The sequence below is a fragment of the Portunus trituberculatus genome, chromosome 8 (genome assembly GCF_017591435.1).
Source record: "Portunus trituberculatus isolate SZX2019 chromosome 8, ASM1759143v1, whole genome shotgun sequence".
Lineage (NCBI taxonomy): Eukaryota > Metazoa > Arthropoda > Malacostraca > Decapoda > Portunidae > Portunus > Portunus trituberculatus.
The window spans coordinates 2627295-2652500 of NC_059262.1; the positions used below are offsets into that span (position 1 = coordinate 2627295).

General features: G+C 42.1%; 3 protein-coding genes across 3 annotated transcripts; 1 reads left to right on the forward strand and 2 right to left on the reverse strand.

Moving 5' to 3' along the window:
• Positions 1-725: 725 nt before the first annotated feature.
• Positions 726-4155, forward strand: LOC123501040 (aminopeptidase O-like). Its single transcript, XM_045249610.1, is given in 4 exon segments — positions 726-916; positions 988-1730; positions 1733-2066; positions 2251-4155. Coding segments are annotated over 4 exon segments (2640 nt in total). The 3' UTR covers positions 3623-4155.
• A 312-nt stretch (positions 4156-4467) lies between these two features.
• On the reverse strand, positions 4468-13399 carry LOC123501039 (aurora kinase-like). The gene is made up of 7 exons (XM_045249609.1): positions 13245-13399; positions 11666-11755; positions 9801-10001; positions 8674-8847; positions 7551-7670; positions 6546-6777; positions 4468-5957 (listed from the first exon to the last, which is right to left on the reverse strand). Exons 2-7 carry the CDS (start codon positions 11740-11742, stop codon positions 5853-5855), a joined length of 909 nt encoding a protein of 302 aa, XP_045105544.1. The 5' UTR covers positions 11743-11755; positions 13245-13399; the 3' UTR covers positions 4468-5852.
• Positions 13400-19611: 6212 nt separating this feature from the next.
• Positions 19612-24152, reverse strand: LOC123499862 (dCTP pyrophosphatase 1-like). The gene is made up of 4 exons (XM_045248400.1): positions 24032-24152; positions 22656-22924; positions 21753-21909; positions 19612-19914 (listed from the first exon to the last, which is right to left on the reverse strand). The coding sequence occupies exons 2-4, from the start codon at positions 22709-22711 to the stop codon at positions 19612-19614; spliced, it is 516 nt and encodes a 171-aa protein (XP_045104335.1). The 5' UTR covers positions 22712-22924; positions 24032-24152.
• Between the last annotated feature and the right edge of the window lie 1054 nt (positions 24153-25206).

The following is a 25206-nucleotide window of genomic DNA, read 5'->3' on the forward strand; positions in this document are numbered from 1 at the left end:
GACAGGGAAAGTAATAGTGTAGGAAAAGGGTGTAACTGTGTTGTATAAAAAAAAAGAAAATGGTGACTAGGAATGTGTTATTGTAAGAGAAGGATGGAATGTGGAAAGAAGGGTGTAGTGTGTGGCAGTGTAGGGAAAGATGTTAGGGGAGGAAATGTGAATAAGCTGACATGAATTGATATTTTCTTTTCTTTAACAGTATCCTTCTGTCCCACAGGACTGAAGCACGCCCCCACCAGTCCCCCCACCAATGCCCTGCGGTACCCCCGGCCCTCCTGAGGTCACCGGCGGGCACCAGCGCTGACGCCTCGCCCTCCAACACACTCCCCCACGGCGGGCCACACTTGCAGCTTCAGATAGATAGATATATTTTGTTCAGTGAGAGTATTTTTAGAAGTTTTTACTTATTAATTTAAATGGCCGACGCAGTTGGGACCAGCATAGAGTAATCTCATCGCCGTTACGCTTAGCAAGGAGACGAGGTGCCCTGTCCAGTATTGCCCAGAGCTGTTAGTGATAGGTAGGAGCGTGTCACCCAGCTGCCAAGGAAGTGTGCGGCGTTCACATTACCCAGTGAGATTAGATCTGATATTCTATGTACTGTGTAGGAACTGACTCGTTTTTAGCACAATTAAGCAACCACTCACCGAGTTAAGGATTACACACACTCACATACACTCTTCGTACACACCATGACCATTGCTTAGATCACCACCACCACCACCATGAGTAGCCAAGACTTGCCGCTGCTGTCCAACATTGAGGATGTGCGGGCCAGGCACTACCTGCTGCAGCTGCACCCAAACTTCCACTCCAAGGTAATGCGAGGCAAGGTCATCATCTTCTTTGAGCCGACCACTGCCTGTGAGCGTCTGGGCGGCTGCTGTACCCGAGAGTGTTCCTGCGATGAGAGTCAGCGCCCGGCCGCCCCCACCGGCATGCTGGCTGGCCTCAGGGCACACAGACGCCCACTGCCGCCGCCACCAGACTCGACTCCGACTCCGACGAGGAGGTACAGCCGCCACAGGATTCCGTGATACAGGATGGCCAGAACTCTAAGGACAAGGACTTTGAGGTGGTGCTGGACTGCTGCGACATCAGAGTGCGTGGCGTGAGCGAGGTGAGTAGCGAGGGGGTGGAGCTGCAGCAATACCTGGACCCCCAGCACCAGCGTGTCTGTCCCTCCGCTGTGTCCCTGTGGTGTGGGCGGCGGCACACACCGCTGCACTACACCGTCAGCCCCTGGTGCATCAAGATCTGGAAGCCCGGCATCAGGGAGGCCCAGGGATTCCCCCGCGTGGTCTGCATCGACTACGAGACCACGCCTCAAGGCAAGTCACTGCTGTGGCGGAGTGACCAGGACGGCAACACCTGCGTGTTCACCCCGGCGGCGGCCATAAACAACCGCTCCCTGCTGCCCTACCAGGACCCACCCTCAGCCATGGCCACCTGGCAGGCCTGGGTCACCGTGGGCCGTGACAAGATAGTCAGCATGACCGGTGATGCCCGGCCCCTGCAGTGCCCTCCCCCAGGTGAGGACGGCACGGGGGGCGACCCGCCTACCCACAAGCCCCTGGAGGAGTGCTGCTGTGCCCCAGACCAGGAGGAGGGGCTGATCAGACCCTCTACCATGTGCTACTACTACCACACCACAATGGTCCTGCCCATTGCCACTATTGCCATCGCAATCGGCAGGTGGGAGGTGGAGACCCTGTCCACAGTGCTGCCCCGGGCCAAGCCTCCAGAGGGCGGGGGGTCGGGAGCTGCCGCCACTACCGCTACCCTTGCCACCAGGACCCTGACAACTGGAGCTACCAGACACCACTGACCCTGGTATATCCACCCTCCTATGCCAGGGCAGTCAAGCCCCTGGGCTGCTTCCTGCCCCACGCCCTGGCTGCCGCCACACGCCTACTGGGGGTGTATCCCTGCCGCAGACTAGAGGTGGTGATGCTGCCACAGTGCTTTGGCAGCCTGGGCCTGGCCTCACCCAATCTCATCTTCCTCTCCCCCACGGTGGCTATTGACGACCCCTCGGCATTCATCCGCCTCGCCCATGAGATCAGGTGAGACACTGCACCTCACTCCACTCAGTCTCTATTTATGTATCTTACCTTCTTCATCTTGTGTCAGTCTGAGTACCATAAACCTCTGTCTCCTTCCTCTGTTGTGACCTCACGATGTTAACATTAAGTTTTCAAAGGGCCAGGATTAATGAGTGACTTGTCTTGTCTTGTTTTGTGCCAACAGCCACGCCTGGTTCGGGATTGTCATCGGAGCGCAGGACTGGACAGAGGAGTGGCTCAGTGAGGGCTTTGCCACCTACATGGAAGACTCTATCTACTCTGAGGCAGCCCTGGCGTACCACAGGGCGCGATGCAACACCTCGGCCACCACCAAGGCCACCAGAGCCTCACCACGCTGCAGCCCCAAGAACCATTCACAGGGGAGTGACGCAGAGGCAGGCGAGGATGAAGATGAGGAAGAAGGGGCGGCAGGAGACACCAACAGTAGCATTGGCAACAGACCCCGGGCAGCCAAGGACAATGGTGCCAGCCAGGAGGAGGAGGAAGAGGAGGAGGACGACGAAGATGACGTGAGGGAGCCTTGCTACAAGTGTGAGTCCACTAAGGCTGTGTGTGGCTGTGTCATGGTGGAGAGCTTAGCCCTTGGGGCCAGCCTGCCTCTAAAATTGTCTTCAGGCCACAGCCTCACCAGAGACAGCCTGGAGCAGCTGTCAGACCTGCGGGCACACCTCAAGTACCGCACCCTGGCCAGCGAGGTGGAGCACTCCACAGAGGAGCTACAGACCCTTAGGCCCATGCAGGGAGAGGGGCTGGTGGGGTCTGATGGTGTCAGCTACGTGAAGAATGGTCTTAACCCAGAGAAGACCTTTCTGCAGGTGCATTACCTGAAGGGCTACTTCCTCCTGAAGTACTTGAGCCAGCTGGTGGGGCGAGACAAGTTTGACGCCATGCTGCGGGAATATGTGTCGGTGTTCCACGGCCAGCTGGTTCTGTCCAGCCACATCCTGGACTACTTCCTCAAGACCTTCCCCCACCTGGAGGCGGAGGGCCTCACACAGGAGGCGCTGATGGAGGAGTGGCTGCACCAGCCGGGCCTCAATGAGGAGATCACCGACATGTTTGGGGACGTGTCCAATGAGTTGTTTGAGCAGGTGGGCCAGCACCTCAAGTTCTGGGAGCACTTTGACAAGTCCAAGAAGAGATCTGGCCAGACCATCAAGAGGGCCAAGGTGCAGCTGGAGCCCTTCCTGTTCCCTGACCAGCTGGTGCTGCTGCTGGAGCACCTGCTGGAGTTGCCCAAGGTGTACAAGCGCACTCTGCGGCAGATCAATGAGTACTATGGCATGTGGGCGCAGTGTGGGGACGTGCGCCACCGCTGGTGTGAGCTCATCATCAAGAGTGACTACGAGGACCTGCAGCAGGTGGAGCGCTTCCTGCTGGAGGACCAGGCCATGGGGGTCTACCTGTATGGAGAACTCATCATCTCCAGGAATGTCAAGCACCGCCGCCTGGCAGAGCAGGTGTTCGGCAAGATCCAGGAGGACATGGATGAGACCGCTCGCATGACTGTCTTCTCCATGCTGTATGGGGAGTAGCCGCCGCCGCTGCAGCAGCTGGGGCACCACCCATTGTTGTGTGAAGTAGCAACTAAGTTTCTCTCGGCACAAAATCGGCAGACTAACCACATTTTAGGGTTGGGGGGAGGGAGGGAGGAAGGGGAAACTAGTATTTGAATACCAGTGTAGAGCAGAGCTGGCAGCTGTCAGTGTGCGTGTTTGTGTGTGCGCCTGTATGTATGTATGCAAGCTTGGTATGTATTGTGGAGATTAGTGTCTGTGTGAAGTGAATAGGGAGGAACCCGGCCGGCAACATTCCCACGACTTGCGACACTGGTGTGACTTTCAGTTTGCCTTCACGTTTTGGCTCGGGCCACCGGGAGCCGAGGAAACCACTGACCAAGGGTGACTAAATTCTGTCTTATGCTCGATTGGGAGAGTTTGCAACAAGGTAACACAAAAATTAGGTTATTGCTATTTGTAGTGTTAAGAGTATCATAATTTTCCAACTATTTTCTACAACCAGTTTGTGAAGGACAATCTTACTAATAAAAATGAGTTGCTTGACAGTGGGTATGTGGTGTTCTGCTTACATTGCCCTCACAAACACACAAAGGTGGTGGCAAGTACAGTGCTGCCACATAAGAGGAGAATCACCATATAGAAGAATTAATCAGGTGGGTATGTGGTTCAGCTAACACTGAACCCAGACACACAAAAGAGGTGTTAGGAGGAAAGCCCAACACACTGCCATCACACGAGAGGAGGCAGTCACTGAGTACAGGGAGTTCTGGTGACAATGAGTGTGTAGCTTCCTGTTTCAGCAACCTTACACACACACACACACACACAAAGTACCACCACATGAAAGATTAAGACAATCATTTAGTATGGACAATAACTTCTTTATTTTGAAGTCTTCTCGCCAACAGACGCGGCAGAATGGAGCAACACAAGGACAGATTCATCTCTGCCTTGATCTATAAAAATAACTCTACATAACTAAGGGATGGGATGGCTGCCTCGGTGCCTTACTGTCCTGAGGTGCCGAGAGGGACTATGTACAGCTTGCCAAGAGACTTAACTCTAATGAAACACATGTGGCCTCAGTAACACAATGGTTAAGGCTGAAGTGGTGACACATCAGCGACGGACTAAACCTAACGTTAGAGTCATAAATAATACTAAATCAATCTTGCAACGATGCTTATCTAAAAAAATAAATAATAATAATTATTATTTTGAAGCACAAAGTTAGCGCAGGAATAAAAGAAGCTTAATAAATCTTACGGGAGATAGAACAATGGAAGGATGACATTTGTTGGTTTGTCAGTGAAGACTGGTGTAGGAACAGTGGAGGGATTTACACCAACACTCACTAAAGAGAAGGTTAAGAAATCATGTTTGTTCGAAGACAATAAAATAACCAGATCTTGCAGAGTTTAGGGGAAAAAATGAGATGGCTTAAGAGAATATTAGAAGGGCTAGAAAAAGTTGGTCACTAGTTAATCAGAACCCTTGTAGAGTAATAAAGACAAACTATAAAACCAGAATGATAAAAACAAACCAGTAAAGACACACAAAATAAAGCAATACTGGATCTAACAATGACCAGAACATTCCAACACTGCAGTGAGGTGTGGAGAACATAAAGCATCTCTTCTGACTGCACCACACCACCACATCACCATTGAAACCAGAAAAGTGGCTATGAAGGGAGTCACTGTTCCTGTCCTGCCACTTGCCAGAGAAACAGTAACACAAGGAAGAGGAAGAGAATAATGGGTGTTTTTTGCTGCCTCACACACACACATACACAAAACACACACACCTCACTCATTCATTTAGAGTAGAAAAATATGTCAATGTAAAAAAAGATAGGCAAGGATGGATAGCATGGGAAAGATGGGAATGAGATATTGCAATTATCCTCACTGCAATGTTGTAATATTCACCGAGTCTAGTAGTCCTGCTCAGTACCCACCCACACAACTCACAACTAAGGCTTGGAGACTGAGCAGCAAGTATCACCACATATATATAGATACAAATATACACTCCTTCCTTCATCTCTACACGCTTGTAGTCCATAATTATTACCACTTGAAAGGATATAAAGCGTGTGTCTGTGTGAGTGTGTGTGTGTGTTGATGTGGCTATGTACAGCTGAGAGGTGAAGCACAGGATATGAAGGAATGTCTTAGATGAATTACTGAAAGAAAAAGGAAAGATTGTAAATAAAAGTTGAATAGATGAATGTGTGTGTGTGTTAAGGGAGAGAGAGTAATGACTTAATCCTTAACGTTCTCCAGGATCCAAGGGTGCTGCAGGACGTCAGGTAGGGCCAGCCTGTCCTTGGGGTTGTACCGAGGAGCTGTGGCAGGAGGCAAGAGGGTTGGGTGTGTTAGGGCAGTAGGAGGGACAGTCTGCTAGCATTAGGTTAGATAAATACTGCTGGTTACTACTCTTATAGTTACCAATGGGAATATGTGTTACTATTTTGTCATAGCTATATATAATGTTTTCTTTGAGTGTGGTTTTCATATATTTTTTTTTTCTCTCCATCATTGACTCCTGCATCTGTCATCCCTTACCTTCTCTTTGTCTAAAGGCATGACAACACACCCCACCATTCATTCCTGCATCCCTTCCTTACCTTCTCCCTCTCTAAAAGTATAACATTCCATTATTCATTCTTGCATCCCTCCCTTATCTTCGCTCTCTCTAAAGGCATGACAACACACCTCACTATTCATTCCTGTGTCCATTTCTTACCTTCTCTCCCTAAAGGCATGACACCCCACCATTCATTCCTGTGTGTTTCTTACCTTCTCTCTCTAAAGGCATGACACTCCACTATTTATTTCTGCAACCCTCCCTCTCTCTCTCTCTCAAGGCATACCACTCCTCCAGCTCCATCCACCCCAACTTCCTTCACATCACCCCTGCATCTGTCCCTCACCTTCACAATGAGATCCCGAGCTCTGGCAGACACATGTGAGGGGAAGTGGATGTCCACCTTGCAGATACGAGAGTAGGTGTCACTGCTCTTCTCTGTCTCAAAGGGCGGGCTGCCACACAGGAACTCATAGCAGAGGACCCCCAGTGACCACAGATCTACCTTCTCATCATGGTCCCTGCCCTCCACCATCTCTGGGGGTAGGTAGTCCAGCGTGCCGCAGAGTGTGGTGCGTCTGTGGTGTGGAGAGAGAGAGGGTGATGGGTGGTGGATGGTGGAGTGAATAGGGTTGATAAATGTGGAAATGACTAGGTAAACACTTAGAATTGACAGTGATGGATACAAGAGTAAATGGATAAGGATAGGACTGTGAAGATGCTAAGGATTGAACAGTTTATAAGGGTGAAGTATGCTGGAGTAGTGTGGAGTGTGTGTGTGTGTGTGTGTGTGTGTGTGTGTAATTCACTGTTTGATCTGCTGCAGTCTCTGACGAGACAGCCAGACGTTACCCTACGGAACGAGCTCAGAGCTCATTATTTCCGATCTAGGGATAGGTCTGAGACCAGGCACACAGCACACACCGGGACAACAAGGTCACAACTCCTCGATTTACATCCCGTACCTACTCACTGTTAGGTGAACAGGGGCTACACGTGAAAGGAGACACACCCAAATATCTTCACCCGGCCGGGGAATCGAACCCTGGTCTTCTGGCTTGTGAAGCCAGCGCTCTAACCACTGAGCTACTGGGCCATGTGTGTGTGTTTGTAGTGTGTTGTGGTATGGTGTAATAAATAGAACAGACTTAAGAGAACATTCGTGACAGATTGTATTAGAAAAAAAGGGCAAATACAGGAAGACTGGATATACAGAAAGACAAAAGGCAAACACACATACACATGCACCTGAAGGGACAGATAGGCAAATACAAACACACACACACGCACAGAAAGACCAAGACACACCACAGGAATGAACAGACATGAAAATGAAGCACAATCCTACTACCTGGAGGACGGCGCGTGGACAGACCAGCCAAAGTCAGCAATCTTAAGGTCACCGCGGAGATTTAACAGAAGATTCTCTGGCTTGATGTCTCGATGAATGACCTTCTTGCCGTGACAGTATCTGGTGAGAGAGAGAGGGAAACTATTGAAGGCTAACAAGAATGCATTGAAAAGTGATTACAGGGTTGGAGAAATGAGGGAATGAAAATGATGACAAACGAGAGGAGAACATTTAGAGATGAGAGGAATGAAAAGGTGGAAACTTGAGGGAAGAAGAGGGACAGGGAAAAGAAATATTGAATAGAAATGAAATGAAGACATGATGAATAAATTGAGAAAAAATTTACAGGAAACACTGCAAATAGATAATGAGAGAAGAGGAATGATACAGTTGAAATTTGAGGGGAAGAAGAGAGACAGGGAAAGCAAAAAGACACGAAGGAAAAGAAATATTAAAGAGAAATAAGAGAAAAACATAATGAAGAGATAAGGACAAAATTTACATGAGACACTGCAAATAGATAATGAGAGAAGAGAAGAATAAATGGATGGAAATTTGAGGGAAGAGGGACAGAGAAAGCAGAAAGACAGAGGGAAAAGAAATATGGGAGAGAAATAAGAGAAAGTAATGATCAATAACTAAGGACAAAATTTACAGGAGATACACTGAAAATGGAAAACAAGAAAGAAGAAAGAAAAGGGTGAAAATTTGAGGAAGAAGGAAACAAAAAAGAATAGGAAAAAACATTGCACAGAAGAGAGAAGCATGAAGAAGAAACAAGGCTAAAATTTACAGGAGATGCACTGAAAATGGATAACGAGAGAGAAGAAAGAAAAGCGTGGAAATTTGAGGAAGAGGATGGAGGAGAGAAAAAAAGTACAAGATATTACAAGAAAAGAAAAAAGAACACGACAGAAACAAACAAGGACAAAATTTACAGGAATCACACTACAAATAGATAACAAGAGAGAAGAAAGAAAAGGGTGGAAATTTGAGGGAAGAAGACAGAAAGAGAAATAGTACAAGACATGATACAGAATGAATGAACAAGATATAGAAACAAACAAGACATCTCACTTTAACTTCTCATCAAACACACACACACACACACACCACCACCTACATGAGCGCATCTGTGAGTTGCTTGATGTATTTCGCTGCTCTGGGCTCCTTAAACCTGCCATTGTTCTGGGACCGCATCTCCTTGTACAGCTCCCCTCGTGGCGCATACTCCAGGATGAGGTAAACACGAGTGTCGTCGTAGAAGTAACCATACATGCGCAGAATATTGGGGTGTCTGTGGGAGGAAGAGGAGGTTAATTAGAGTACAGAGGGAGGTCACGGTGCTAAAATGTCCTTCGATAGTTTCCGTACAAAATTAATCTCAAGTCTCTCTCTCCGCCTCTCAATCTCAGTCTCTCTCTCTCTCTCTCCGACTCTCAATCTCAGTCTCTCTCTCTCTCTCTCTCTCTCTCCGACTCTCAATCTCAGTCTCTCTCTCTCTCCGCCTCTCAATCTCAGTCTCTCTCTCTCTCTCTCTCTCTCCGCCTCTCAATCTCAGTCTCTCTCTCTCTCTCCGTCTCTCAATCTCAGCCTCTCTCCGTCTCTCTCTGTCTCTATCAATCTCTCTGTCCCTTAATCTCAATCTCTCTCAGTCTTTCTGTCTTAATCTCTCTCAGTCTTTCTCTGTCTCAATCTCTCTCAGTCTTTCTCTGTCTCAATCTCTCTCAGTCTTTCTCTGTCTCAACCTCTCTCAGTCTTTCTCTGTCTCAACTCTCTCAGTCTTTCTCTGTCTCAACCTCTCTCAGTCTTTCTCTGTCTCAACCTCTCTCAGTCTTTCTCTGTCTCAACCTCTCTCAGTCTTTCTCTGTCTCTCAACCTCTCTCAGTCTTTCTCTGTCTCTCAACCTCTCTCAGTCTTTCTCTGTCTCTCAACCTCTCTCAGTCTTTCTGTCTCTCAACCTCTCTCAGTCTTTCTGTCTCTCAACCTCTCTCAGTCTTTCTGTCTCTCAACCTCTCTCAGTCTTTCTCTGTCTCTCAACCTCTCTCAGTCTTTCTCTGTCTGTCTCTCAATCTCTGTGTCTTTCTCAATCTCTGTCTCTCAATCTCTCTCTCTGTCTTTCTCAATCTCTCTCTGTCACTCTCAATCTCTCTCTGTCACTCTCAATCTCTCTCTCTGTCTTTCTCAATCTCTCTCTCTGTCTTTCTCAATCTCTCTCTCTGTCTTTCTCAATCTCTCTGTATTCTTTACCTTAAGTGTGCCTGTATTTCAATCTCCCTCCTCAGCTGGTGCTCCACATTTGCCTTCTGCAGCTGGGACTTGAACAGCACCTTGAGGGCCACAATGTACTTGCTCACCTTCTCCCGCGCTAGATACACACTCCCAAACTTCCCTTTCCCCAGTGGCCGGCCAATCTCAAAGTTATCCAGCGACCACTTCTTCTGGTCCTTGCTGTGGAGGTGGAGGTGGTGGTGGTGAGGTTAGGTTAGGTTACATATACAAGGAAAGAAAATAAGAAAAAGAAAAAATGAGATGGATAAGGAGAAAAGAAAACGGTGACTGGCCAATCTCAAATTCATCCAGCGACCACTTCTTCTGATCTTTGCTGTGGTGGTGGTGAGGTAAGGTTAGGTTACGTATATAAGGAAAGAAAATAAGAAAAACAGAAAAAATTGAGGTGGATAAGAAAAGAAAACAGTGGCCGGCCGATCTTTGCTGTGGAGGTTCAAGATTGTGTAGAGGTAAGGTCTAAGGCTGTGGTGGTGAGAGAGTAAGAGTTTAAGGGTTTGGTAATGGAAAGGAGTAAAGCAGTGGCAGGTTAAGGGTTCAGAATTGTGATGAGGTTGATAATGGTAGGGCTGTGATGATGGTGATGATGGTGGTGGTGGTGAGAAAGTAAGGGTTTAAGGGTTTGGTAATGGAAAGGAGTAAAGCAGTGGCAGGTTAAGGGTTCAGAATTGTGATGAGGCTGATAATGGTAGGATGAAGTATGAGAGAAAAGAGATGAAAGGAAATGATAAAGAGGGTACATAAGGCAACAGAAGAGGAAAGTAAAAATTGATAGATATGAAGATAGAAAAGGGATAAGGAAATGATAAAGAAGCTTGAGAGGGTAGATAAGGAAAGAAAAGAAGAGGAAATGGAAAAAAATTGATAGATATGAAGATAGAAAAGAGAAAAGGAAATGATAAAGAAGCTTGAGAGGGTAGATAAGGAAAGAAAGTGAAAAAAATTGATAGATATGGAAGAATGAAAACAGGAAAGGAAATGAAAGGAAAAATGAGGATAGATAATAAGGAAAGAGAAAAAGAGGAAAGCAAATCAAGGAGACAATGAGGATAGAGAATGAAGAAAAGAGGACAAGAGGAAAGGAAATAGAGAAAATTTTGAGGTAGGTAATGAGGAAAGAGAACAAGAGGAAAAGAAATTAAAATAAAATTGAGAGAACATGAGACAAGAAGAAAAAATAAAAAATAAAAAAATAAAATAAATAAATAAATAAATAAATAAATAAAAAAAAAAAAATATTGAGATCATGAGCAAAGAAAACAAGAGGAAAGGAAGAGAAAAACAGAGCAGAAAATAAGAAAAGAAAATGAGAGGAAAAGATGAAAAAAAAGAAAGAAAATTGAGAGGATAAAGAATGAGGAACAAAAACAAAAGACAAGAACAAGTAGAGAATGATAAAGAGGTAAACAAGGACACAAGTAGAGGGAGAGAAGAAACAGGTAATGGAGGGGAGAAAAAGGAAAAGGAAGAGTAGAGAAAAGAAAAGGAGGAAAGAAAAGATGAAAAGAAATTAAGGAAAGGAAGAAGGAAAAAGAAGGAAAAGAAAAAGAGAAGAAAAAAGAAAAGAAAAAGGAGGAAAAGAAAAGGAAGAAGAAAAAAGAGGAAGAGAAGAAAAAGAAGGAAGAGGAAAAGAAGGAAAAGAATAATGGTGGAATAAGATAAATAGTAAGATGAGAAAAGAAGCTTAAACTTTCAAATATACACTTATACACTCTTATCAATCTTACTCAGTTTATGCATCGTGTGTGTGTGTGTGTGTGTGTGTGTGTGTGTGTGTGTGTGTGTGTGTGTGTGTGTGTGTGTATCTCTTGGTCTGTCTTACACACCTTGGGGCATTGCAGTTGGTTGTGGTGGTGCTGGTGATCTGCTTGGCTGCTGTGGGCATCTCTGTGGTGGCCTGCATCTTGGTACTCCAGCTGAGGGGGCAACAAGAAGCTACACTGAATACCTCAACATCAATTCACCCACACTAAAGAGGTTGTCAGCGAGTCGTTAGCAGTCTTTAGGGTGTCACTAGTCAGGTGAGGTTCTGATAATCTGGAGGTAAGTAAATATTGTACCCATGTTTAAATAAGGGAGATAAAACTAATGCCAAATTATAGACCTGCCACCTTTACTTCAATGGTAAGTAACTGGCTCCTTACATCACCCACACAAGTTTCATTAGAGTGGTGCCTCGCCATAATGGACACTGGGGGTGAGGGGTGTCCATTGCTGCGAATTGTCCTTTACAGAGATATGTCAGCAAGACCCTTAACTCTCACCCTTTCCCTTTTTTTCAGCGATTTATCCTTTAATAATGTGAAGAGATAATTTGAGCATTTAAACCACCTTATTCCCCACTTGTAACAATATATCAGAAAGTTTTAAAGAGAGATTTGTCAGCAAGACCCTTAACCCATTCAATTTTCCCTGTTTCAGTAATGTGTTCCTTCAATAACAGAGATATTTTGAACATTTAAACCACCTTACTCAATGCTTGTAACAATATATCATGAAGTCTTAAATAGAGATTTGTTCAGAAAAGCCTTAATACCCAATCTCTTCTTTTTTTTCTTCAGTAATTTAATCTATACCAGATAAGAATACCCTAACCCAAACTGACCTGACCTGACTTACACACACCACCTGACAAAAAATTCCTGGTGTCACAGAAACTCTACATTTGCAACGAAACCTTCAATAATTTAAAAGTTTCTCGGTATTTATGAAGGTAATGAGGGTAAGGTAAGGTAGATAAAAGTTAGGTTAGGCTGGATAAAAATGAGACAAGACAGTTATGCTAGATTAAATAAGGTTAGGTTAAAATAAAGGTCACAATTATCTTTTTTTAACCTTTCGTCTCCATTCAACGATCTTTAAGGAGCCATATTGTGTATCCCCGCCCTATGAACCCCGCTCCTCAACCTGTCCCCGAGACCACAGAGACGGGGAGGAGGCGAAGTAAGGCATTTCAGACGGTTTTCATATGAATAGCATGATTAAACAAGGAATTTTTATATTACTGAAAAAAAACTCTTATCGGAAAGTTAACAGCTGGTGAAAGACTAAAATACTGAAATTATGAGCATGAACAGCTTATTGGAGAAAAAAAGAGTGAAATGTCATAATACTCAAACACTACTCTCGAAACATTAGTACGAGACCACCACCACCACCATCTCTTCCGCTACTTCCTTATTTAAACACCCATTATATCTACGCACTTACAATCACCAGTCACTATTCTCTGAGACCTTGTGAGGGAAAGTCATAAGCTGTAAAATGTTAATTAAGGTCAAGACATGGATAAAATAGCCTATCACCAACACCTACACGACTATCAAAACATAGGCATTGGACACCTCACCGCTACTTGCTTATTTCAACACCTTCCAGTATGCCTAAAGGATTGTGCTTCCTCACCAGTGTTCCTCGAGTCCCTGGGGAGAATTTAGCGGCAGCACGAGCCAAATGGAGGAGCAGAAGGGAGTGGAGGAGGATAAATGTGCCGTGTGTTCTTCTGCTCGGTTCGGGCGATTTAAACTTTCCTGTCGTGCGCTGATTGGCGGACACGGGACCTTTAAATTTTACAGTGCCAACTACTATTTTTTTTCGTTTTCCTCATTCTAATCTTTTCTTTAATTTTTCAACAATGTTTTAGTTTCTATAATTCATATAAATCATTTATTACTATATATTTTCATTATGACAACTCAAAATATTTTTTGAAATTTTGAAATTCTACTCTAAGATGTAAATAAAATATAGATATTGATATTAATTAAATATTGAGATATAACTTAATATAATTGAACGTGTGAGGTAGATAAATAGATAAATAAGAATTCCCATCATACATGAACGAAAAATGCCGGAAGTTTTGCAATGACGCGGGAATTTCAAGGCACGAACAGAAGGTCACGATCAATATGAATTTACTTGTTTATCTGTCTACCTACCTGCTTACTTTTTATTTTTATATATTAAAAGCTTCCAAATCATTCACATTCTAGACTTTCATTACAGCAGTTCACTTTCCTCTTTTTATGGAGTTTTGAATAATGTTTTCTTTCCATTTACCTATATGAGTAACTTCGTATCTACACCACACACTTAATGAATATAGCAATAAAATGATCATACATCTATCAATATTTGACATCTATACCTACAAACTTCAGTGTATGTGCCAATCATATCTTTCCTTTCTTTCTCTCACACACTCAATAAATGCGACAAGAAGAAACTTTTGATTCATCTATCTATGTCTGACACCTATCACTGAAAAATCTATCAACTTCTTTCTTCATATTTTCTTGTCATACCATTCTCTCTCTCTGTTTTAGTCAATCCTTGTATTTCATTAAGTGTCATGAGGAGATACACTCTCTTGTGATTTCATGTCATATCATTCTCCTCTCTCTCTCTCTCTCATCATCTCTCCTTTCTACAAAATTCTCTCATTTTTTTCTGTCTTCCTCTCTTTTCCTTATCCTTTCCATCTTCAAGCATCCCCTACCTCGTGTCTCTCTCTCTCTCTCTGTCTGTCTGTCTTTGTCTCTCTGTCTCTTAACCCTTCCCTTCATTGCCCCCAGTGTCATGAGGGGAGAGGCAATACACAAGCTATAATGGGGAATGTTTTATTTATGACACATGCAGTAACATTGCAGTGGGCGGTGGCGGCCCTGCAACACACGCATGCACGCACCATCTTAGTAATAGTAGACTGCAAGGAGACCAACTGACTGAATGAAGCTTAGAGAACTAGAGCTACCATGCCTCATTGACTACTCCTAACTATGAACTATTTCTACAAACGTTTTAACAGTAATAGTAATGGCCTTTGATTTCAGTACACCATTAGCTGCTACTTGCTAGGTTTGTGCTTAGATTAAGACGACTGTTCATTGCCGTCGCTCGCTTCCCTCCTCGCCGCTGCCCTCACAAATAAACTTAACCAATGTGTAGTTTTAAATTTAAGTCTTTCGTTTCTTTTCAGTATGAAGCAACGCAATTGTGAGCATTTTTGGGGGCATTGTTTTCCTTCCTTTCCAGCAAAAACAGGTTAATTTTCATTTTTATTTTTTTTCCCTTTTCTTCCAAGTAAAAATGGATTGTTGTCAGTTTCAGCTTTCTAAAATAAAAGAATGGTAAGGTATTTGGGTATCATATTTCTTTCTCCAGTGTTTCATCTAATAATATACAAATCATGACTTTTTTTTTCAATTTTCACCAAACACAAAAAAAATGATATGATTTCTTTCTTTCACATTCTTTCACTAAGCACCAAAAAAATGCACTGCTTTCAACTTTCACCTTATAGCTAATTCATTTTTTTTTTTCCCTCAAATCTTCGCCTCATACAAAACCCACAAATCCTTCCCCAATCTTCAAACTTTCTAGTACAAAACAACCACAGGAATGGCTATCGTCTCCCATCCACACCAACACCACCACAAACCACAATGCACAGTACAAACCAACACTAACACAACCACCAGTACCAGGACCTCCACTTCCCTTCCACTGCAATCTCTCCACAGCAAAGCCAACACAGGAACACCTAACACTGCCTGCCAACACTCACACCATCACAGCATCACAGCATCACGGCAGCTTTCATCCTGCACTATTCAGAGAGAGAGAGAGAGAGAGAGAGAGAGAGAGAGACAGAGACAGAGACAGAGACGTAGAGAAGCACAGAGACAGAGAAAGAAAGAGAGAAACAGAGACAAATAGAGAGAGAGAGAGAGATAGTGAGAAAAAAATCTTCCTGAGTCTACAAAATCATACCATCTTGACGAAAATGAAATAAATAAACCCAAAAAAGTGAGTTTTATGATGCCACTCTCAAGTACATAAGCAAGACACACACACCACACACTTACAGGAACAAGGGAGGTGGTTCAAAATGACTTATATTTAGGCAGCAGTGACAAACCAGCAGTGAGAAACCTGTACTAAATGAAAAGCAGCAAATTGTGAACAAGAACACCTTTACAGCAACACACACTAGTTATTTTCTAGGTTCCTATTCTGAAATGCTTTGCTCTCCCACCATCACTACTTTCCAGAGGCTCCAGAAGATAGTCGTGTTTTTAAGAGTATTTTTGTGATTTTTGGCGATGGATTGGCAAGATTTCTAGTTTATCATAAGGAGGTACAGTCTTGCAAACTCGACTAGTTGTCTCTGTGTCCTTGGAAATTTGTCGTGGTGAGAAGGTAAGGCTTTTCTGAATATCGCTGTTAAGGTCACACTGAGGTCACACTAAGGTTGCATTAAGGTCAAGGTCACCAGGGAAATGCAGGTGACAGGATGGTGACCTAAATGTGACCTTATACAGTAAGGATCAGCCCCTTATCTTCTTTATTTAGATGTGATAAAGGACATATTCTTTTTCATCCCTGTGTTAATTTCTACAGTCTGTACTCTCAAACACTTTGCTCTCCCTCTCTCAAGTTTTCAAGGCTGTAGAGATGAATAGTGAGGTTTTCCAGGGTATCTCTCCAGTCAACAATGCAGAGATTTGGTTAAGGTTGTCAATGGAATCATGAAAACACTCTTAAGAACTCCCAATAACTTCTACTACAGACACATTATACTTTGCTCTCTCTTTCTCTCAAGTTTTCAAGGCTACAGAGATTAATAGTTTTTAAGGGTATTCTTCACAATTAACAACTATCACTGGCACCATGAAAACACCATTGAAAACCCCAATAACTTCCACAACACCCTGTCAAACTATACAAACATGAAAACTCCAATAACTTCCACTGCAGCCTGTCAAACTAATACATCAAAACACCCTTGAAAACCCCAATAACTTCCGCTACAGCCTGTTTGAAGTGGCAGAGACAAGAGAGCAGATACAGAGAGTACAAATTAATGTGTTGCTGTATCCTGTGTTGATGTTTGTGTTGCTTTCAATTGCTGCTTCAAACTGTAATGGACTGTGTTGCATTCAGAGGTAAATATTAAATTGATAAATAATTAAGCTTGGTCTTCATATATGTTAGATTAATATGTGTGTGTGTGTGTGTGTGTGTGTGTGTGTGTGTGTGCAGAGCTACACGCACATAACCCGAGGAACCTTTGGTCATAGAAATGGAGATCAAACAAAGTAAAAAAATAACAATAACAATAATAATAAATGAATAATTGAAGATGAATAAATAAATAAATAAACAAAGGAAATACATAATAATAATAATAATAACAACAATAATAACAGCAATAACACTAATAATAATAAGAAAAATAATGAAAAAATAATGAAAAAAAAACAAGAAAAATGTAAAGAATAAAATACACAAACTAAAAAAAATCAATAAAAACAGACAAACCTTCACATTTGCAAGAGAGCACCACAAACACATCGGATTCATACGGATTCATACGGATTGACACGACGGCGGTGATGGCGGTGGTACAGACTCTGACCCAACCCGTAATATTTTCACTTTTTGATCAACCTAACCTGACTTGACCTGACCTGACCCTCCCAAAGCCCTTAACATGACCCGGCAAGCACACCTGAGAGAGAGAGAGAGAGAGAGAGAGAGAGAGAGAGAGAGAGAGAGAGAGAGAGAGAGAGAGAGAGAGAGAGAGAGAGAGAGAGAATTAAGTGTATGAAGAGAGAGTAAGAGGAGAAACAAAGGGCGAGAAATGGAGGAGATAAGGAAAAAATGGAGAGAGGGAAGGAGAGATGGAGGAAAATAGAGAAGGAAGGGGAGAAGAAGCAAGGAAATGAAGAGAAGGAAAGAAGTGAGGGAGGGAGAAAGGAAGGAAAGATGGAAAAGGAGAGGTGGAGGAGAGGGGGTTGGTGGAGGGACGGAGGGAGGGAAGGAGGTATTTTTGGGGTGAAGGAGTGAAGGAGGGAAGGAAGGAAGGGAAGGAAGAGACGGAGGAATGATTAACCTAAATATTCTTATAAAAAAAATATTCTAGTTTTTAAAATAGAATTATCGCTATTACAAATTACTGAGAATCTGAACACGAGAGAGAGAGAGAGAGAGAGAGAGAGAGAGAGAGAGAGAGAGAGAGAGAGAGAGAGAGAGAGAGAGAGAGAGAGAGAGAGAGAGAGAGAGAGAGAGAGAGAGAGAGAGAGAGAGAGAGAGAGAGAGAGAGAGAGAATGAAAAAATCACTTACTTTTCTACATACGTACATACAAACTTACAAAACAGAAAAGAGGAAGAGAGAGAGAGAGAGAGAGAAAAAAAGAGAGAAAGAGATAGGAAAAAAATATAATGTTACTGTATTCTATTTGAGATTTGGTGTTGGGTGACAAAACAAAAGAAAAGAAAAGGAAGAAAGAAAAATATAATACCCTTAGTTGAAATATATTGCATTGAACCAGAGCAAAGAAAAAATGTAAAATGGAGAACCAGGAAAGGAAAAAGAAGAAAAGGAAAAATATGGCTGGCGATATTGGTGAATTGTAAAAAAATATATGATAAAGAACAATGGGAGGGAAAAATGGAACCAATAACACAAAGAAGGAATTAGAAAAGGAGAAAGAACCTTAAATCTGAAAGAGAACCAAAAAAAAAAAAATATATAGAACCAGGGGAAAATTAAAGTAGTGAAAAATGAAAAGGAGGGAAGATAAATAGAAATACAAAGATAAAATAGAAATATGAAAGTAAAATAGAAATGCAATCTTAATTTCTATATGTAACGGCGAACCACGGTAAGTAAGAACAAACCACAGCCAAGTCAACCTGAAATAATGGTGAGCCACTCATAAAAAAAAGATAAAATAAAATGAATAAATAAAATGAATCAATAAAATAAAAAAAACTAAATAAATGAATAAAACTAATAATAATGACAATAATAATAATAATGATAATAATAACAAAAATTGAGAAAGTAAAGAAAAATAAAGAAAAGGATAAAAAAAGCCATATATTTGAGACACAGCCCTCATTTGAAGACCATTAAAGGAAATAGAAACAATGAATAAATGACCTAAAGGAACCATTCAAAAAGAGAACCATTATTGAACAAACTAAACCAATGAACCAAATAAATAAAAACCAGTGAAAAAATAAACAAATGAAAATAAAAATAAACATAAGATACAAATAAGAAATATATAAATGGAAAAATAAAAACATGCATTCACAAAAAAAATAAATAAATAAACATATACAAAATAAATAAATAAATAGTATAAGTAAACAAAAAATATGCATTCATACACACACAAAAAGACAAAAACAAGAATTCAAATACTTCATAGCAAACCAAATAACACAAAATGAACACAGACACAAATACAAAACAAATAAATAAACAAATAAACTGCATAAATAAAAAATATAAAACATTCACACACACACACACACACAAAATATACAAACATTGATTGAAATAGCTAATAAATGATAAATAACAATCAAAGACAAAATAAACACAGATAAGAATGCAAAACAAACAAGTAAATAAAAAAAATATATAGATTAATAAATAAGTAAAAAAAATGCACACACACACACACACACACACACACACATAAAAAAAAAGAAATCCATTAATTCAAATACTTAATATTACTGATAAAAAAACAAAATAAAAACATACACAAATGCTAAACAATCAAATAAATAAATAAATAAGTAAAAAAAAAAATGCACACACACACACACACACATATAAAAAAAAAAAAATAAATAAACCCATTAATTCAAATACTTAATAGCAAACCAGAGAAGAAACACAGTGAGACAAACGAAGAAAATCACCCAACCAGACAGAAGACAAAAGCAAGACATGAAAGACCTCAGTCACTCGCTCCCGTCCCCTTCCTCCCTCTGCCTCTCATGAACCGCCCCGCTCTTCACTGCCTCCCCCCCAACCACACCCCCATCCACCCCCTCCTCTAGGTAGCAGGTGTACTTGTCGCTGCGGCCGGACACTTTATGGGCTGGGTATTTGAGTGCGTTTTTCTGCATCTTGTCCCGTACGGCTGAGGGAAGGTCAATCCGGCACTGCTCGGCCAAGTCCACCAGATAGATTAACACGTCGCTCAGTTCCTCCCCAACGCGCATCTTGTCATGGGCCGAGAACTCCGGGAGGCCGCGGGAAACCTGTGGGTGTGGTTAGGTTAGGTTAGGTTAGGCTGGCTTAGGGTCTTTGGGGTCAGGTTTGGTTGCGTTGGGTTAAATTTGGGTTGGATTGGGTTAGAGTTTTTTGGGGTCAGGTTGGGTTGGGTTGGGTTGAGTTGTGATGGGTTGAGTTGAGTTGAGTTGGGTTGGGTTGGGTTGGGTTGGGTTGGGTTGGGTTGGGTTGGGTTGGGTTGGGTTGGGTTGGGTTGGGTTGGGTTGAGTTGTGATGGGTTGAGTTGAGTTGGGTTGGGTTGGGTTGGGTTGGGTTGGGTTGAGTTGAGTTGAGTTGAGTTGGGTTGGGTTGGGTTGGGTTGGGTTGGGTTGGGTTGTGATGGGTTGAGTTGAGTTGGGTTGTGATGGGTTGAGTTGTGATGGGTTGGGTTGGGTTGAGTTGAGTTGAGTTGAGTTGAGTTGGGTTGGGTTGGGTTGGGTTGGGTTGGGTTGGGTTGGGTTAGGTTGGATTGGACTGGGTTGGGTTGGGTTGGGTTCATTTGGATTACAATTGGTATAGATTAGGTTAGGTTTGGTTAGGTTTTGGGATCAGGTTGGGTTGGGTTAGGTTGAATTGGGTTGGATAAGGTCAGGCTGTGTCAAGTTGAATAACATTTTTGGATTTCACATTGCATCACACTGGGTTAAACTGGAATTAGGTTAGGTTAGGTTAGGTTAGGTTATGTTTCTTGGGGTCAGGCTCAATTATGTTTGATTAAAATTTGGGTTAGGTTAAGTTAGGTTAGGTTAGGTTAAGTTAGGCTAGGTTAATTTTTTTTCACTTTTTATTTATTTATTTATCTATTTTATTTTTTTGAGGGGTGGTGTCAGGTTCAATAATATTTTGTTTGAATTTGGGTTAGGTTAAATTTGGCTTGGGTTTTGTTAAGTCTTTAGGGTCAAGCTGAGTTACGTTGGCTTCAATTCAGTTATGTTGGCTTAAAGTTAGTTAGGTTGGTATTAAATAAAGGCAGAAACACAAACCAAAGCATGCAAAGTACTAGAAAAAAAAAGAAAAGAAAAAGGATGAGAATAAAGAGGAAAAGGTAAAAAGAGAGAGAGAGAAAAATATAGGAAAAGAAAGGAAGTGGAACAGGAGAATGAAGAGGAAGAAAGAAAAGTGGGAGGAAAATGAAGAGGAAGAAGAGAAGAATGAATTAAAAAGAAGAAAGAATCAGAGGAGAAGAAAAGAGGAGAGAAAAGAAAGGAAGTGGAAAAGGAAAATGAAGAGGAAGAAAAAAGAACAAATTAAAAAGGAGAATAAAGAATCAGAGGAGAAGGAAAAGAAAATGAAAAGGAGGAAGAAAAAACAAAAGAGGAAGAAGAAGCAAGAAAGAGAACAGGAGAAAACAGAGACACTTGCAAGGGAAGAAGAAAAGAAAATGAAGAGAAGGAAGAAAAAAATAAAAGAATCAAGAAAGGAGAATGAACAATAAAAAAGACAAAAGAAAGATAGAAAGAAAAAAAGAAAAAGAAGAAAAAGAAAGTAAGAAACAAAGAAAAATAAAGAAAGAAAGCAAGGAAGAGAAAAAAGAAACAGAAAGAGAGAGAAAGAAAAAGAAAGAAAAATATATAGAGAAAACAAGAAGAAATAAGTAAGAAACTGAAAAAGAAAGAAAAAGGAAAGAGAAAGGAAGAAAGAGAGATAGAAAGCAAGAAAGAAAAAGAAAGTAAAAAAACAAAAGGAAAACAAGAAAGAAAGAAAAGAAGAAAGAAAGATAGAAATAAATAAAGAAAAAAAAAAAGAAAAGCAAAGAAACTAAACCACCACCACCACTATTACCACCACTACCACAATCACCACCACCACCACCACCACCACCACTCACCTCCCCACGCCACTGGAACAACTCCGACAGCTCCCCCACCTCCCCCACCATGGCCAGGAGGACATTGCGAGGCGGATGAAACTGCAGCCAGTCCCTCTCTTGGCAAAACCTGTGCTGCTCTGTCCTTATGTCCTCCAAACTCAAATCGGATGAAAACCTGCAGGGAGAACGACAACCATACATACATACATACATACACACCCATACATGTCCTCCAAACTCAGATCTGATGAAAACCTGCAGGGAGAATGACAACCATACACTTATACACTCTCTCTCTCTACACTGTATGGAAAGTCTGCAGGGAAAATGACACCCATACATACATATACACACCCATACACTTATACACTCTCCCTGTATACTGTATGGAAAGTCTGCAGGGAAAATGACACCCATACATACTTACATATATACACACCCATACACTTATACACTCTCTCTCTCTACACTGTATGGAAAGTCTCTGTATACATCTATGGTCCACCTACAATAATCCCCATACATACCCATATACATACACCTCTCTCTGTATAATTTTATGGTCTATCTACACCTCTGCATTTGATTTACTTATTCATTTATTTTCTATGTAAAGACACCAGCCAAGAAAAACAAAAATAGCTTAATAAAATAGGCTCTCATATATACATAAAACACATACATACATACATACACACTTCCTGTATACTCCATCTGCATTTCTGTATACATGAAATATATACATAGACACACATACACACACTCACAGATGTATGTTTGTTAAGAATTATGATTGTAGATCTGTATACAAGTTAATTTTCTTTTTCTTTTTCTTTTTTTTAACATGTGTGTGTGTGTGTGTGTGTGTGTGTGTGTGTGTGTGTGTGTGTGTGTGTGTGTGTGTGTGTGTATGCATCTCACCTGAACTCATCATCAGGTGAGTCTGCAGCCAGTCCGTTAGCCACACTATGAGCCATGGTAGTGTGGGGGAAGGGGGGGTCTGAGCTGGGCTGGAAGGTGGCTGACAGTTTGGCTGATTGGCTGACCGGCTGGGGAAGGCTGGTTGGCGTCACCTCACCACTTCACAGACTGGCTTGCTGATGGGTGGATGAATGGCTGGGTGGTGTGGGTGGGTGAGTGGGTGGGTGGACAGGAGAAGTAAGGGCGGGTGTTCCTCCTGTGGGTGGCTGCTGTGGGTGAGAGCAATTAATGGTTATGTATTGTAGTTTTGATGGGATATATCTAGCATGAGTCACCTTCAGTCTTCCCACCTCCACACCACTTCCTCTATCATACTATGTGCGAGTAAGTCAACCAGTGAGTCGTCTGTGCTCACTGTTAAGTCAACCATAGAATATTCATGATGTATTGATGGAAGCAGGCTGAGGAGAGTCTAGGATTGGTAGAGGAGTGAAGATAAGGGAAGATAAACAAAATGAATACTGCAATCTACAGAGATGATGCCACAGAGGCAAGACCTGCACACCTACTGTTGCCTCGTCTCAACACCAGGGGAACACCTCACCCTGGGTTTTCTCTGTCCTGAAGGGGGAGGTCCAAGGAGGAAAAGCTGCTTAATTAGGTTAGATGAGTGTCTTTAAGGGGTGTCCAGGCAAGGAAAGCATCCAAGGCAGGTTAAGTAAAGATAAGTTACATTATAAAGTTCCCAGTCATCAAGCTAAGCCATCTCGTCCTTTGACTTTTGAGGGATGGTAAAATGTGTTACAACTAAGCATCCTACACCCTGACCCCCCCCCCTTCACCACCAACGGCCACAACGTGCTGGAGACTGAGAAGAAACAGAGGAGAGGTGACGGGGAGGGGCAGGGAGGAGGAAACCATCACCAATAGCAAGATTAACCCCTTCAGTAATGGGACGCATTTTTACCTTGAGTTTTGGGTGTGATTAGACCATTTTATTTGCATTAGAAAGGGTCTATTGAGGTCAGAAGATTAATGGCCACAGTCTTCACTATTTTAATCCCCCACATAAGTTTCTGAAGTTATAAAAAATGACCAAATAGTAAGCAGAATGAATATGGAAACGCGTCATGGTACTGAAGAGATTAATAACTTGTAAAGGCTGGGCTGTGGTGGCGAGTGGTATAGGGTCTGTGTATTCCCCGCTTGTACACTATTTCTTAGCCTTAAAAATGGTGTTTCCTCTTAAAATACACGAGATTTTCCACAAATTTCTCATATTTTGAACCCCCGCACCCCACCCTACCTGTCACCAAGAAAGTCGGCAATACAATACATAAAGAACCGCTGTTGGTGTGATTGACTGCAATAATTACCACGTGTATGCCCAGTGGCTCCCTGTGGCACCCCTTGGCTCCTCACCTGGCTCACGGGGGGCTCATTAACCTGGGAAGTGTGGGCCAATCCAAACCTGAAGTGACTCGCTCTTGTTTGTTTACACTCCGTCAGCTGATCACGGGGCGGCGGGCGGCTGGGGGGAGGGATGGCTCTTCCTCACCTTTATTGTCTTCCTTCTTCCTTCTTCCTTCTTACTATCTTTTATTCGTGATTTTTTTTCTTACTTTCCTTTTTTTTCCGTGTGTTTTTATGTGACGGGGAAGGAGAGGAGGATTTTTCTTGCCTTTATTGTCTTTCTTCCTTCCTTCCTTCCTTCTCCACTTCCTCCTCCCTTCTTCCTGTATTTCTTTCATGACTTACTTTCTTACTTTTTTTTACTGTCTTTTGTTTTATCTTTCTTCTCTTCGTTCCTCTTTCTTACCTTTCTTTACTGTCTTTCTCCTTCTTCCTTCCTTCCCTCCTTACATCTGTCCCTTCTGTTGTTTCTTTTTATCGCATTTTTCCTTGACATTCTTTCCTTCGTCCTTTTTTTTTTCATTCTCTCCTTCCTTCCTTCTTACTACATTTCTTTCGTGATTTTCTTTCTTTCTTCTTTTTTATAGTTTTTTTTTTTTTGTGTGAGTGATTTTCTATTTCTTTTATTTTTTTCCGCTAATAATGTAGAAATCTTGTCAATCGGCCACTGGAACCATAGAACATACCCTTAGAAATCTATACAACTTAACTAAAATGACTAGCAGAGTTCTTAAGTTTATTTTTTTTTTGTATTATTTCTTCCGCTAATATTGTCGGGTTCTTAAGGATGTTTCTGAAAAATTTCCCGCTGATAATGTAGAAATCTTGTTAATTTGCCCCTAGAACCATAAAAATTCGCCCTAAAAACTTATACAATTTAAGCAAGATGAGTGGCTGCGTTCCTAAAGTGTTTCTCCGGTTAATGATGTAGAAATCTTGTTAATCTGTCACTAGAAACATAGAAATACACTCTAAAAAAGACTTATACAAGATGAATGGCTGGCTTCCTAGTGTTTCTCCCGCTAAAATCTTATAATGTAAAAATCTTGTTAATTTGCCAATGGATCATAAAAAAAACACCCATAAAAGCCCATATAACTTACACAAGATGACTAGTTGGGATCTTAAGGGTGTTTAG

Excerpts from the sequence above, each read along its gene's own strand:
- LOC123501039 (XM_045249609.1), bottom strand. The coding sequence starts at position 11,742 with ATGCAGGCCACCACAGAGATGCCCACAGCAGCCAAGCAGATCACCAGC. Across the intron at positions 10,002-11,665 it reads ACCAACTGCAATGCCCCAAG|CAAGGACCAGAAGAAGTGGT; the intron begins GTGTGTAAGACA and ends CCACCTCCACAG. Across the intron at positions 5,958-6,545 it reads CTCGGGATCTCATTGTGAAG|CTCCTCGGTACAACCCCAAG; the intron begins GTGAGGGACAGA and ends CTCCTGCCACAG.
- LOC123499862 (XM_045248400.1), bottom strand. The coding sequence starts at position 22,711 with ATGGCTCATAGTGTGGCTAACGGACTGGCTGCAGACTCACCTGATGAT. Across the intron at positions 21,910-22,655 it reads TCACCTGATGATGAGTTCAG|GTTTTCATCCGATTTGAGTT; the intron begins GTGAGATGCATA and ends TTCTCCCTGCAG. Across the intron at positions 19,915-21,752 it reads TGTTCCAGTGGCGTGGGGAG|GTTTCCCGCGGCCTCCCGGA; the intron begins GTGAGTGGTGGT and ends CCACACCCACAG.